This window comes from Ammospiza nelsoni, chromosome 21, assembly GCF_027579445.1.
Source record: "Ammospiza nelsoni isolate bAmmNel1 chromosome 21, bAmmNel1.pri, whole genome shotgun sequence".
Lineage (NCBI taxonomy): Eukaryota > Metazoa > Chordata > Aves > Passeriformes > Passerellidae > Ammospiza > Ammospiza nelsoni.
In genome coordinates, this window is record NC_080653.1 from 4,827,870 (window position 1) to 4,841,723 (window position 13,854).

A 13,854-nucleotide genomic window follows, 5' to 3' on the forward strand; every position below is an offset into this window, starting at 1 on the left:
TTTCCTGGCTTTGGGCAATTGTCTGGGGATGCGGGGTGGCCTTGGGGGAAGTTGTGGCCGCCGGTGCAGGCCCTGCCTCTGGCAGGAGGCTGGCGCCAGGCTCTGGAAGGCAGCAGCCTGCGCCCGGCCAGCGCCGCCTGTCTCCCCTAGGAACGCACATGTACTGCCCGCCCGAGTGGCTCTGCCTGGGCTTCTACCGCGAGGAGCCGGCCACCGTGTGGTCCCTGGGCGTGCTGCTCTATGTCATGGTGTGCGGGTGCTTCCCCTTCCGCGACGACCATGACACCGTGTCGGGGCAGCTGTTCTTCTGGCGGCAGGTGTCTCCAGGTTGGTGTGGGCCTCAAGAAGGCGGCTTTGGCCGACGGCAGCGCGCAGCCCGGCCCGGCCCTGCCGCAGCTGGGCGGGAGCTCGCTGTGCCCTCGAGGGCCGGCCGCAGGAGGCGGCCCGTGAGGGGCTGGGGGTGGCGCGCCGGGCTGGAGGAGGTGGCCGTGTCCTGCCGTGCCCCTGTCCCGCCGAGGGCGGCTCTGAGCACTCGCAGCCTGGCCCGGCTCCTGCAGGCGCTGCCGGGAGCGGCCGGGCAGGAGCCTGGTGCCAGTGAGCGGCGCTTTCTGCTTCTCTCCCCAGAGTGCCAACACCTGATCCGCTGGTGTTTGGGCAAGCACCCCGTGGAGCGGGCCGAGCTGGAGGACATCTGGCGCCACCCTTGGCTGTGGGGCGGGCGCCTTTGATGCCCGGCTGGAGCCCCCGCAGCACCCAGGCACCGAGTCCCACGCAGGACCGAGGGCTGCAAAAATAAACCAGCCACCAACCCATTGCGGGCTGTCACGTCTGACAGCTAACCCTTGTTAGCAACTCTAGGTAAAGAAAGCTCTTGGTAAAACAGGTAATCAGAGTGTTCCTCCCAGCCTTTGTTAAGCTTTTGATGCCTTTTCTCCCTGTAGGCAGATCTGTCTTCCAGAGTGCAGAGGAAACCCTTAGGACAGGAGTGTGTGCTCCCTCACAGACACTGGTTTCAGCAAGACCTGCTCATCTCTGAGCATGCAGATGGCCAGTAAAGACTGAAAGCAAAGAAGTGAACCCAGCGCAATGCACTACAACAATCCTAGAAGGATGTGTCCCAGGAGCAAATATTCTGGTGCTGCTATTTCCCATTCCATGGCTCTGAGGAAATGCAGCTGTGCCATAGGAGAAGAGCCTTGGTGTGGTGCTGGGCAAGTTCCTGCAGCAGCAAATGCAGCTGTCCCCATGTCCAGCTCATGTTCTGGAACAGGCAGGGGAGGAGCAGGACAAGAGGAAGAACTCCACAGTTGGGTTACTCGTGGTGAGAAATCTCCACCAATCCCGTTGCCTTCTTGAGAGCTGCTGGATCAGAGGTGGAGGACTTTGTACAGGACTGTCTGCCCCCTCAGAGCCACAGCTGTCTGCAGAAGCCGCTATCCCTGAGGATGCAGATGGCCAGGAAATGCCTGGAAGTAAAAAGGGGAGCACGGCCCTCTCCAAGATGTTCCCAGAGGCAAGTGTTCCAGCAGCAAGTGTCCTGGAGCTGCCAGTTCCCTATCCATGGCTCCCAGGATGCTCTGGCCAAAATTAAGGACAAATGCAGGGGACAGAGATCCCCAAACCATCTGAAAGGGAGAGTGCACAAAGGTTCCCTGGTCTCCAACAGGGCAGTTGAGGATGAAGACCACCCAGATGCCCCTAAGGAAGAGGAGAATGGAGATTGCCCCAAGTCCCCTTCAGAAGAGAGAAGCAGAGAGACCTTATATATTTCCTTTTAAATTATTTTTCCTTTTCCTTTTTTATTTTCTTTTATTTGCTTTATGTTTCTGTAGCAGTAAATCAGGATGGAGCTCTCTTGCTCTGTTCCCAAAGAGGGCAGCCTTTGGGTGCAGCCCATGAAGATGGCATTGGACTCTGTGTGTCACCAAAACTGCAGGAAAAACAGAAACTCTCCAACAACATCTTCTCGTTGTCAGAGAAGCAGGCTTCCCTTCATTCTGGCCAGGATATGCAATAGAATTATTTCATCCACACATGCCTAGCATGTGCAGTGAAAATCACTCTGACCCCCATGAGTCTTTACCAGACTTTTCTCATATTTCTCAATAAAGACCCCAAAGAAATTCTCCTTTATTGCTTCTATATTATACAATGCTTAGGATCTGATGTTTTCCCAGTGAGGGTGGGGAGGCCTTGGCAATGTTGTCCCAGAGCAGCTGTGGCTGCCCCATCCCTGTCCAAGGCCAGGTTGGGTGGGCTTTGGAGCAACCTGGGATTGTAGAAGGTGTCCTTGCCCAGGCAGGGTGAAATGAGAGGAGCTTAAAATCCCTCCCAACCCAAACCACTCCTGGACTCTGTGTTCTGCTCAAACACACAACGGGCCCCAATAGCTGCCAATGCCAAACCTAGCTGTTAATTGATGGATAAATAAATTCCTGGCAACCACCACCACAAAAGGAAGAGAAACAGCTCCATAGGAGGGACTGGCAGAGGCTGAGGTTGGAGATGGGGACATTGAGGGTTCCTTACTGCACAAGGTCTCTTCCTGGATTAATGCTGTCCATCCACTCCAGGTGGATTCATACCCCAGCATTTTGTCAGGGAATAAATAAAAGACTGAAATCAGAATTGCTGTTTCCCTGGGAATGCAGAGTCCTGGTGAGGTCACGTTGCTGCCACCACAACACATCCAGCCCTGACATGTCCCAGGCCACTAAATGCCCCTGGAGCTCATGATCATTTAGGATTTTGCTGGAGACTCAGTTTGGGGTTGGATCCAGCCAGGTAAATGGCTTGAAGTCTGCCTCCCTTAATTTTCTTGTAGGTGGGCTATGTATCAAAATGGATTTTTAGAGCAGTAAATTATAATTTAGTGCCTATTATAATATTCATTAAGAGCTGCTGTCTGCTGCAGTGTTACACCAAATACTAATTATTAGAAATTAAGGTGACAGGAGGGATTCATATTCTGAATTGTGTAAGTGGGAGTAATAAGAGCCTAGGAGGGATAAGCAGACACAGCAGCAGGAGGATTTCCCTCCTGTGGGGAAATCAGGGGTAATGGAATCCCCAGCAGCACAGCACTGCCCAGGAAAGGGGACAGGATTAATCAGAGCTACAGAGACAGAGCCCAAGCAGAGGGGTCATAGCTGGGAACATTGGGTTCAGTGTTCAGTTTTGGGGCATCACCACCTGGCAGGATCCACCCAGTGGATTGGCCTCCAAAGGCTCCATCTTGCCTCAATGTTATTTTTCTAGTTCGTTTGTTTTCTAGTTTTGTTTATTTTTTGATTCCTCTTCAAGCTGAAATTAAATTCCTACAATGATTTTGTCACAGCCTAGTCTAGTAAGAGGCATCTCTGCTCATGACAAGGAATAGATGATCTTTAAGGTCCCTTCCAATCCAAACCCAACTGCAGCAGGGTGAGATGGATGGAGAGCAGGATGAGGAAAGCAGCCAAAGCCATGCAGAGCTGTGTGAGGGACATGATTTTTCCAGTCCCCAGCAAAGGAGAATCATGAACTTCACTCTTTATTGTTGTCCATGCTGCTCCACACCAAGCACAGCTGTCTCCAAGGCCCCCCTCCCTCATTTTTAATCCCATTCCCTCTCTCCTATGGTTTAATTAGGGGGAAAAGACCTTCTCATATATGAAAATGATTCCTTTGTTGCCAGACATTTCCAGGTTTTCCATTTTCCTCTCCTTGAGTAGGAAAAAATCATTTACCATGTTCTTTTCTAACAGTTTCCAGGGATGTCCCACAAACACAGCCAGGAACCACAAGCAGCCAAGCCCTGACTGAGTTTCTTTGCTCAAGTAAATCAATGTTTAGCCACTAATGGGAGCTGAATGCCCATTTTCCCTGCCCCATTTATTTTATTGCCAGGGTTTGGGTGCAGGGGAGGCAGCACTGGGGCAGCTCTCTGGAAACTCCAGTGAGCATTTGGAATGTTCACTCCCATCCCATTTTATGGTGTGTGATGGGCAAACACATTAGGGAAGAGCTGCTGGAATAACTCACAGAGCCTGGCTCTCTCTCTGTCCATCTCCATTAGTTTTTATTTGGAATTTCCACAGGGTTGGGGTGCTCTTGCTCAGTTTGTGCCAGCAAAAATCCCTGTGGAAGAAAATGTTTTGCCACAACAGGAGTTTTTTTCATTATTAGAGTGAATAAGTATCTCTATCCTTGCCCTGCTGGTCCCTTCAGCCTTGCTGTGGGATGTGGACAGGGATGGGAGCCCTGAGCCACCAAGGGATGGCAATAGCAGGAGCTGAGCCACCACCAGCTTGAGGTGAAGTGATTAAAGCCTGTGGCTGCCACCAGCATTTCCTGCCTGTAATTAATGCTTTTAATGAGGAGGCATATGGTAACCCCCTCCTCCCCCGGCATTTTGCCAGGTGTGGGTTCATTAACAGCTGCTAATTACACCATTATTCAGTGTATAAGTCAAGGAGAGCTACACTGCTCCAACTGCCTGTGAATGCTGCCAAAAATTTCTTAGTTTAAATTTTCTGTTTTCTCCTTCCTTATACAGGGAGCTGAACCCCTGGGGGTTTGCAGGGCAAACCAGCATCCCTGGGACACAGAGCCAGCACATTCCCTGCTTTCCCTGACCCCTCTCCATGCACAGGGCCTGCAATTCCAGCTGCACTCCTCCTCCTCCTCCTCCTCACAGCCAGGACATGCTTTTATTCCCAGGGGTGAGTTTTGCTGAAGTCTGATATTGCCAGGAACTGTAGAGGAGCTTGAGGCCATTCTCTCTCTGATGGAGCATCCAGCTGCCAGGACATCCTCAGCCCCGTGGATCCTGCATGTCCCAGAGCAGGAGGGCATTATCCTGGTGGGAAAACCAGAATAATTGTTCCTCTCAGACCTCAGCTCTGCTGCTGGGGTGTTCATTGCACCAAGTGCTTGACATCAAGGCTCTTCCTCCTGAAAAAAGGCTCTTGGAAATGTGTTACCAGCAGCTGGTTGCAGTTTTTACATTGGGCATTATGAAGTGTCTCACTCCCAGCCTGGGGCTCTGAATATTCCAGCTCCATGCCAGTATTGGGAGAAAATGAGCATTGAAATCATCCACCTGGAAGTTCTGGCCCTCCTTCCCAAGCCAGTCCCAGCTCCTGCTCCTGGTGCTACCCTGCCTGTGCCTGCCTTGTCACCAGTGTCACCTCTGGATCTGCCTCTGAGAGCAATGGGAGCCTGGGAGAGGGGACAAGGACAGGTGGAGAGGCCACTGGGGATGGAGTCAGGGTTTGTCAGGCTGTTCATGAGACTCTGAATCTCCCACAAACACATGGACATGGAGTTGGGAACGCCTCACCAGTGCCATTGGACCCAGCCTCCATGGATGTGGCACTGGGGACAGGTGAGTGTGGCCATGGCAGAGCTGGGGAGCTGCTGGACTTTTCCAGCCCAAAGAATTCTGTGATTCCATGAGCTCCCTGCCCGAGGGCACTGCTCCTGCACCGCCCTCTGGAGCAGCAGGGTGTAATTTATTGTAAAATATTTGATTATGGTGACTGCAGTGGTGGGAGTGTGTGTGGGAAGATGGCATTTCTGAGAGCAGGTGGGAAGGGATGATCACAGGAGAGCCTGAGGGTTAAATCCACACCAGGAGGGTGGGATGGTCAATCCCAGATTTAGTTGGGGACACATTTCCTGGTTGGTGACACAGCAGGACATCAAAGCCAGGGGCCAGGCACAGCCCAGTACAACCACCGTGCCCAGCACTGCAGCTGGGAGGGACCTGGCCTGGCAGTGAAACTGTCTCTCTCTGGCTGGCGGAGGAGAAACCTGTGAAAATGGGAAAAATTCCTTTCTGAAGGAAAATGCAGTGTTGGGGTGTACAAACTCAGTAGGGTCCAGCTTCCTGCCAATCCTTGTGTGGTTATTTTGGGCACAGAACACCCAGGAAAACTGTCTCCTATTTACTGAGGATAAAACAACTGATGCACCTGAGGAAACTCAATAATTCTTCATGTCCAGGAAAGTCACACTGAGCTGCAAAACCAGAACAACCTCCCGTGGAGCAGATCCCTGGGCCGGGCTGCTGCTGCCCTCTGCTGCCAAGAGACACTTCCCACATTTTACTCCTCTCAATCCAGGGAAGAAAGAATTCCAAACTGAGTTTTCTGTTTTCATTACACTTTTTTATTACAGTCACCTCTAAATGATTAACTTTTAAACCTCTATGCTAGTAAAGTAGAAATTAATATTGATATTTAATGATAGGACTAAACAGGAGATTAAAAAACTGCTGTAGAAAGATGCACAGAATGTCAGGGATTTTGAATTAAGTACAGAGAGAATAAGTTTAACTAAGATACAAGAGCTTATCAACATTCATAACATTTTCACAGGAAAATCTGATTAAATGGTAATAAGAGAAACTTCGTTTAGTAGAAAAGAGCAACAAAAAAACCCAAACAGATATATAAAGCAACATAAGGTGAAGTAGGACAAAGTGATGGAATTACTCATTTCCTCCAGTGGCTTCTGCTCTGTGCTGAGAGAAACACAAGCACAGGTGGAGTGGTGAGGAACTCTGAAATTCTAGAAACTGGGCTGAAATTTGGTTTGATGCCAACAGATCTCATCAGAACCTTGTCAGCGTCAGTGTCATCCTCCTCCCTGCATTTCCTCCTTGCTGGTTTCCCAAACACAGAGAAAGGCACCATAGCCATGGCCAGGCAGCTCCTTGGCCAGGGGCAGAGTCCCTGTGGCCTCACTGACCTCAGGCTGGAAACACCTACACCTTCCTACAAGGCTTTGTTTTTATAACTTACAACGGGCAAGTGTTACATTGTGTTCAAAGGTAACATTCAGTGTTTTCAAACGCCGGTTATACGACCCAAAACTTAGGAAGTTAACAATCTGAATTACATTTTACAGGCTTTCTCCCCTTCCTGCCTTAGGGAGGAGCAAACTGGGACAGTTAAACAGCTTTTAGACCAAATCCTGGCAGCACGAGTGGAGTGAGGGGAACATAAACCCCTGTCATTTTAAGCAAGCTCTCTGCATGGCATCTGTTGCCTTCTCAGAATTTCCATTACATTAACTGATCATGCTGGTTCATTTTTTTGCTCTTCTCCTCAACTTCTTTCAGAACATCCTGCAATTTCTTAGAGCTCTGTGTCAGGAGGGCAAAGCTTTCCTTGAAGTTGCCGGCTCCGTGCTCCCTGCAGATGCTCTCAAGCCCATCAAAGCACTGCAAAATCTTCTCCAGCTCGGCCTTGACAACCTTCTGCTCCTCCAGCTCTGCCAGCAGCTCCTGCTCCAGCACCGCCTCTGCCCTGCACTGCTGCTGCAGCTGCTGCAGCTCATCCTGCAGCGCCTGGAATTCCTGCTCGCTGTAGGGATACTGCTCCTGCACCTTGTCCTCGGGCAGCAGCACGTTCTTGGGGATGTTCAGCACCAGCTGCAGCAGCACTTCTTCCATTTTAGAGAACAGCTTATCGAAGTGCTCCTTCATGAAGAGCAGGAATTTCTCGGTGCATTTGCGGATCTTGGAAGGGCTGATTTTGCAGCCGGGAATGCCGTCCAGCTTCTTCAGCATCACGCCCTCCACCACCAGCATCATTTCGAACAGGTAGTCCTGGAAGGCGGTGTAGACGCGCAGCATGCAGGTCTGCGGCGTGAACCCGAAGAACTGCGCCTCGTAGATCATGGGATCCACCGACATGGCGGCGGGGCCGTGAGGGGAGGGTGGGACTCACAGGGTGTTCCCCGAGGCAGAGGGGCCGCTCTGACCGCTCCCACCGCTGGTGTTCGCGGGGCCCGGGACCGCTCCTGCCGCTGGTGTTCACGGAGCCGGGGCCGCGGGCTGAGCACGGGGCCGCTGCTGCCGCTGGCGTTCGCGGTGCCCGGGGCTGCTCTGGCCGCTGCTGCCGCCGGCGTTCGCGGGCCCGGGGCCTCTCCTGCCGCTGCTGTTCGCGGGCCCGGGGCTCTGCTCAAGGACGGTTCCGAGTCCCGCCGGTGCCGCCGCTTTCCCGCCTCGCCTCAGGGCACCCCGCCGGCAGCCAATCAGCGCCCGCCAGGACACGCTTCCGCCCAATCACCGAGCGCTCCGTCCCTCGGCGGGCGAGCCAAGCGCGGCCTCTCGGCCAATGATAGCGAAGGGTGTGGGCGGGCATTGCAAGACGACCAATAGAAGCGCGGAGCGACGGCCGCCAGCTGGGCATTTGGCCAATGAGAGCGTAGAGCGGAGGGAGGGCGCTGTGGTTCAGCCAATGGGAGCGCGGAGCGTCGGGCGGGAGCGTCGGCGGGCCGGGGCGGGGCGGGGCCGCCAAGATGGCGTACCAGACGTTCCGGCAGGAGTACCTGCAGGTGCCGCCCGTGACCCGGGCCTACACCACTGCCTGCGTCCTCACCACCGCCGCCGTGGTCAGTGGCGGCCGCGGGAGGGAGGGAGGCCGTGACGGGAGCTGGGAGCGGGGCGGGGTAGCCGTGGAAGGGGCGCCCTCAGGCACCGCCCGCGCTCCCAGCCGGGTCTGGAGCCCCCAGAGCCCCTGAGCGATTCGGGATTCCCGGGATGGGCCCGGGAGAGGTGAAAAGCGCGAATTAATATCAACAATGCCAAAGGGTTGTTGTATTGAGGCTCCAGAAAACTCACAGTGCTGATGTGAACTTGCTGGGCTCGTTTTGGCACACAGGAAGGGGTTGCTGTTTTGAGTGTGTATTTTTTCTTTTTTCTTTCTTTTTTTTTTTTTTTATTGATCCTTTCAAAATGTTTTCTTCTTTTTCAGCAATTAGAACTTATCACGCCCTTCCAGCTGTATTTCAACCCTGAGTTAATATTTAAGCACTTTCAAGTAAGTGTTTTCTGAAGCACTGTAGATTTTAAAATGTGCTATAGAGTTTTTTAAGTGTTTGTCTTCTCAAAACAGTGTACTTTTTGTGTTAGAAATACACTGTTTAAAAGCTACTGCCGACCACTATGCCTTAAAATAGGTCTGAGTTTCATTTTCTGTAATGGAGATTTCAGTTTCATTGTTACTTATTTCTCTACTTAGACAATAAAAATAAGCTGTCATGTTTAAAGTCCTTGTATTTGTCTTATTTCCAGATATGGAGGTTAATCACAAACTACTTGTTCTTTGGACCAGTTGGCTTTAATTTTTTATTTAACATGATCTTTTTGTATCCTTCTCCAAGTTGTGTTGGTTCCCTTGGCGAGCAGAGTGCAGGAATGTTGCTGTACCTGCACAGAGGAGCAGTTGAGTTCCTGGGAATTCAGCAATGCCAACTTCAAGGGCTTCAAGGGGGGCTCCTTTTTAAATTGTCAAGAATTTTGCCAGTTACTTTTTTGGTGTTAAGAATTTGTGCCAGCCTGATCCTTCAGGTTGGTGCTGCAGGAGAAAATTCCAGGTAACTATTGTGTCCCCCGGCTCCCCCTCTGTGCTGAAGTATCCAGAAAGAGCCAAGTGATGCAGTAAATTGACAAAACCCTTTGAAGCTGATGCAGAGGTGGATAATTTCCTGTTTGGATGTGTCTCTCTGAACTTGCACTGGAGTTTTCCTGACCTTGGCCTCAGATACCGCTACTGCCGCATGCTCGAGGAAGGCTCTTTCCGGGGTCGCACGGCAGATTTTGTATTTATGTTCCTTTTTGGAGGACTTTTAATGACTGTATCCTTTCTGTTTTCATTCCAAGTGAACATACAGAAGTTTGAAGGAGAGCTGAAACCCTGTTGTTACTGTTACCTTAATACAGTTTGTTGCATGAGGAGTACTGATAGTTGTTAGGGTGGTGTTGAATATTTTGGGATTGTTGCTGGTTTTTTGGGGTTTTTTCTCCTTGATCATGGAAATAAGGTTATCAGGGGGCTGTTCAGATGTGGGATCACGCTCATGTTGTCTGTGAAGAATTAAATTCTGCTTTCATGAGGTTATTCATGCTGCAGGTACCCAAATCCTGCTGCACCTGTTAGATTTGATGGCCACTAATTTGACAGCCTTACACCTGAGAAAGTGGATTTACCAGCTGTGTGGAAAACACAAGGTTACAAATTAAACTGTGAAATTCCTGACCTCACAAGTGTTTCCTTAACCAGCCATGGCAGCTTTTTGGGCTGTTTGTGAACCTGGTGTTCCTGGGGCAGGCGTTCACCATCATGCTGGTGTACGTGTGGAGCCGCAGGAACCCCTATGTCCGCATGAACTTCTTTGGGCTCCTCATCTTCCAAGCCCCTTTCCTGCCCTGGGTACTGATGGGCTTTTCTCTGCTCTTGGGGAACTCCATCATTGTGGATCTCCTGGGTGAGCAGTGGCAGCAATCTCACGAGGATCTGTTCCTCCTCGTGTTTTACGTGAAACAGAAAATGGGAATTTTTGTGCTTGGTTTTAGTTCTTCTGATATATTTATTATTTATATTTATATTGTTAGGCATTTCTGATTCTAGCCATTGTAGCATGTTTTATGCTGTGATAAGGGTGGAAAGAGCTTCTGATGTTTTTTATTTTCTGATGTTTTTAATTCTGGCTTTTTATTGCTTGGAATCAGCTCTGATGCATGATCTGACCATAGCATCAGTGTACTGAAATAAAATAGTTTATATTACTATTTTATCAACTCTAATAGAGCCAAAACATCAGTATTTTAAATAATGACAAGATGTTTCCCCACTATTAATGTCTTGTAGTATAAATTAAACTTTTTACATGCTGTTAGTTTTCTTCCTTAGATTTTGTATTTCTGTATCATCATATCCAAGGGCTAATTAATGCTTGGTGTTCTTCTGATATATTTATTATTTTATATTTATATTTTTAGACTTTTCTGATTTCTAGCCATTGTAGCATGTTTTGTGCTGTGATAAGGATAGGAAGAACTTTTGATGTTTTGGCTTTTTATTGCTTAGAATCAGCCCTGATGCATCATCTGACTATAGCATCAGTCCATTGAAATAAAATAGTTTATATTACTATTTTATCAACTCTAATAGAGCCAAAACATCTATATTTTTAATAATGATAAAACCTTTCCCCAATATTAACATCTTGTAGTATAAGTTAAACTTTTCACCTGCTATTAGCTTTCTTCATTAAGTTTTGTATTTTTGTATCATCAAATTTTCTGTAAAAGAACAAATGTATGTTGTTTTTCTGAAAACTCTAGCCTAAAGCATTTGAGAATTGTAAAGGAGAACTACTGAAAAATCACCTTTTGGCTTTTGTTTCTGTACCAGGCATTGCTGTTGGGCATATATATTTTTTCTTAGAGGATGTCTTTCCCAATCAGCCTGGTGGTGGGAGGCTCCTGAGAACACCGTCTGTCCTGTGAGTATTGGTGTCTGCTTTGGAAGAGACATGGCAAAAGTGCTCGTTTGGAAAACTGTTTGCAATTCAGTCACAACATTTGGGCAGAGACAGAATTGGGGAGTGTCTCTCCTTGCTTTTTATTGAACTTGTGTTGCCAAACAAGGAGCTGGAATTTGTTTAAGTGGGAACCAACTTAACTGGGAGAAGAGCTAAAGGATTTTACCTTTGGTTTCTCTGATAACACTTGGAGGCTTTGCTGACAACACCAAAGCTGTGTCCTCTGCTGAACAGTGGCTGAGGTATTACATATAAGATATGTAATGGTTTTTTTCTTTTGTAAGTCATTCTCATATCACAATTTTGAGAAGAAAATCCTTCAGTGTTTATACTGTTTATAGCTCCCACTCAGTTCCCTCTTTTGTGGATACTCTAATTCCCTGTGGTTCTCTCCCAGAACACCTCTGATGGTTGTTTTCCACAGAATTGTTAGACTATCCTGAAGATGTCTGGCATAGACTATTTATACATAAATAGCAGAACAACCTCATTAGTCTTGATTTGGGATCTCCTTCCTGGTGGCTCCAAAGTAGACAGCATAAATCCCACTGCCTGGGCAAGCTGTTCTTGAGGGAGGAGAATACCACAGGGATGATGGTCTTAATTTCATAATTGGTTTTGGGTGCCACAATGTAATGAGGATGTAAAAGCTGTCAGAGAGTGCTCAAAGGAGTGACACAAAGATGGTGAGGGTTCAGAAGGGGCCACATGATAGGAATGGCTGAGAGCACTTGTTCTGCTCAGCTGGAGAAGTGGAGAACTTGGTCAAACCAAATGCTGTGAGCTGACAGCATGTGAGCTGTCTTGATTTTGTTTTTCACAGAATCGTAAGACTATCCTGAAGATGTCTGGCATAGAATATTTATACATAAATAGCAGAGAATGTACCTCATCAGTCTTGATTTGAGATCTCCTTGCTGGTGGCTATAAAGTGGGGACATAATCCTCACTGCCTGGGCAAGCTGTTCTTGAGGGAGGACACTGTGAGCTGACAGCATGTGAGCTGTCTTGGTGTTGTTTTCAACAGAATCATTAGACTATCCTCAAGATATCTGTCATAGAATATTTTTACATAAATAGCAGAGGGTGAACCTCATCAGTGTTGATTTGGGATCTCCTTCCTGGTTGATTTGGGATCTCCTTCCTGGTGGCTCCAAAGTGGAGAGCATAAACCCCAATGCCTGGGCAAGCTGTTCTTGAGGTATGCCACTGCAGCATGTGAGCTGTGTTGATGTTACAGTGAAAGCTGTGTTTTAAAGGATCACCCTGCTTTGTGTTTTGCAGGAAAGCAATATTTGACACCCCAGAGGATGACCCCAACTACAACCCCTTGCCCGAGGAGCGGCCGGGGGGCTTTGCCTGGGGAGAGGGGCAGCGCCTCGGGGGTTAGCCAGGGCCATGGGGGCTCCTCCCCAGCACACAGAGGACTCTGACAGCCCTATGGTTTGGAACACAAGCACTTTATGAAATGCAGTCTCACCCGAGGCACTCCCAGCACCCTTCCCAATCAGGGAATTCATTGTGCTGGACATCATCTAAATCCAGTGGAGCCAAAAATGTAAAACTGGAAACTGTTTCCTGTTAACTTCAGTTAACAAGGCCACACAAGTACTTGTTTAAAGTGATTTCTAAAGCATTTTTTCAAGTTATTTGATACATGAAACTCTATGGGAAACTTTATAGAGGACAAACCCAACTTTTTGGGATTTAATTCATTTTTTTATTCTTGGATAAAACAACTGCAAGATGATTGAAAGGCTAAGTCACTATTTCAATGGCAAAAGGTTGTTTAATCTGAGGTGCTGCTGTCTCCAGTCATCTTTGAACTGCAGGGAACACAACATGCAGCTTTTCACTCTGCCAGTTGGATTTTTGGAATGTCCTGAAAGCTGAGGCTACATTTTGGTGGTTTTTTCCCCCAAAGACTCTGTGTTCAGGTGCCCACAGTGGTGGATGAATAGGTGTGCCTGCCAAATCCACCCCCATGTGCCCTCTGCTGATACTGGATGACCTGCAGCACTAGAGAAGGAAATTTGTCTGGACTCAAAAAATGATGATGAGTTGAATAAAATGTCTTGTGGAGCCTTTTTGTTTAATCCTCTGTATCATCCTCTAGCGTTGAGGCAGCAGGGGCTGGAAAAAGCAAATCTTCAAAGAGACAGAGATACCTGCAGCTTTTCCCACAAGTGTCTCAGAAGTGCAGGATGCAGCATTGTCTGCTCAGGATTTGAAATCTATGGTCTGTGGATGGAGTTTGTTGTGTCCAGCACAGGCCAGTGAGACTGAGTAACATTTAGCTTAAAGCTGCATTGATTATAAATATCTCTGAGCAGCCACATAGGAATTTGGAGCTCAGTTCACCTCATCATGGTCAGTTGTTCTTAAATCACCATAGAAAGTATCAGGTGGGGTTTGTTTTATTGATTATATCATGATAGATTAAAGCTGCATCTTCATTCTGCATTTTAAAGGATGGGCTTACCCATGATATGTGATTATCTCATTTAGTCTCACATTTTGCTTTTCAAAACTGGC

At 48.4% G+C, this 13,854-nt stretch overlaps 2 protein-coding genes across 3 annotated transcripts; one reads left to right on the forward strand and one right to left on the reverse strand.

Moving 5' to 3' along the window:
• Positions 1 to 6,130: 6,130 nt before the first annotated feature.
• Positions 6,131 to 7,943, reverse strand: MIS12 (MIS12 kinetochore complex component). Its single transcript, XM_059486988.1, has one exon. It carries the CDS (start codon positions 7,682 to 7,684, stop codon positions 7,052 to 7,054), a length of 633 nt encoding a protein of 210 aa, XP_059342971.1. The 5' UTR covers positions 7,685 to 7,943; the 3' UTR covers positions 6,131 to 7,051.
• A 336-nt stretch (positions 7,944 to 8,279) lies between these two features.
• On the forward strand, positions 8,280 to 13,401 carry DERL2 (derlin 2). Of its 2 annotated transcripts, XM_059486803.1 has the most exons (7): positions 8,280 to 8,385; positions 8,748 to 8,813; positions 9,068 to 9,141; positions 9,537 to 9,630; positions 10,065 to 10,260; positions 11,190 to 11,280; positions 12,604 to 13,401. In XM_059486803.1, exons 1-7 carry the CDS (start codon positions 8,293 to 8,295, stop codon positions 12,707 to 12,709), a joined length of 720 nt encoding a protein of 239 aa, XP_059342786.1. In that variant the 5' UTR covers positions 8,280 to 8,292; the 3' UTR covers positions 12,710 to 13,401. The 2 variants fall into 2 exon arrangements, 1 of the variants encoding a protein (XP_059342786.1); XR_009419814.1 differs by lacking the exons at positions 9,068 to 9,141; positions 9,537 to 9,630; positions 10,065 to 10,260 and having other exon boundaries at positions 8,291 to 8,385.
• Positions 13,402 to 13,854: the final 453 nt, after the last annotated feature.

Excerpts from the sequence above, each read along its gene's own strand:
- MIS12 (XM_059486988.1), bottom strand. The coding sequence starts at position 7,684 with ATGTCGGTGGATCCCATGATCTACGAGGCGCAGTTCTTCGGGTTCACG.
- DERL2 (XM_059486803.1), top strand. The coding sequence starts at position 8,293 with ATGGCGTACCAGACGTTCCGGCAGGAGTACCTGCAGGTGCCGCCCGTG. Across the intron at positions 8,814-9,067 it reads TAATATTTAAGCACTTTCAA|ATATGGAGGTTAATCACAAA; the intron begins GTAAGTGTTTTC and ends TCTTATTTCCAG. Across the intron at positions 9,142-9,536 it reads TTATTTAACATGATCTTTTT|ATACCGCTACTGCCGCATGC; the intron begins GTATCCTTCTCC and ends CCTTGGCCTCAG.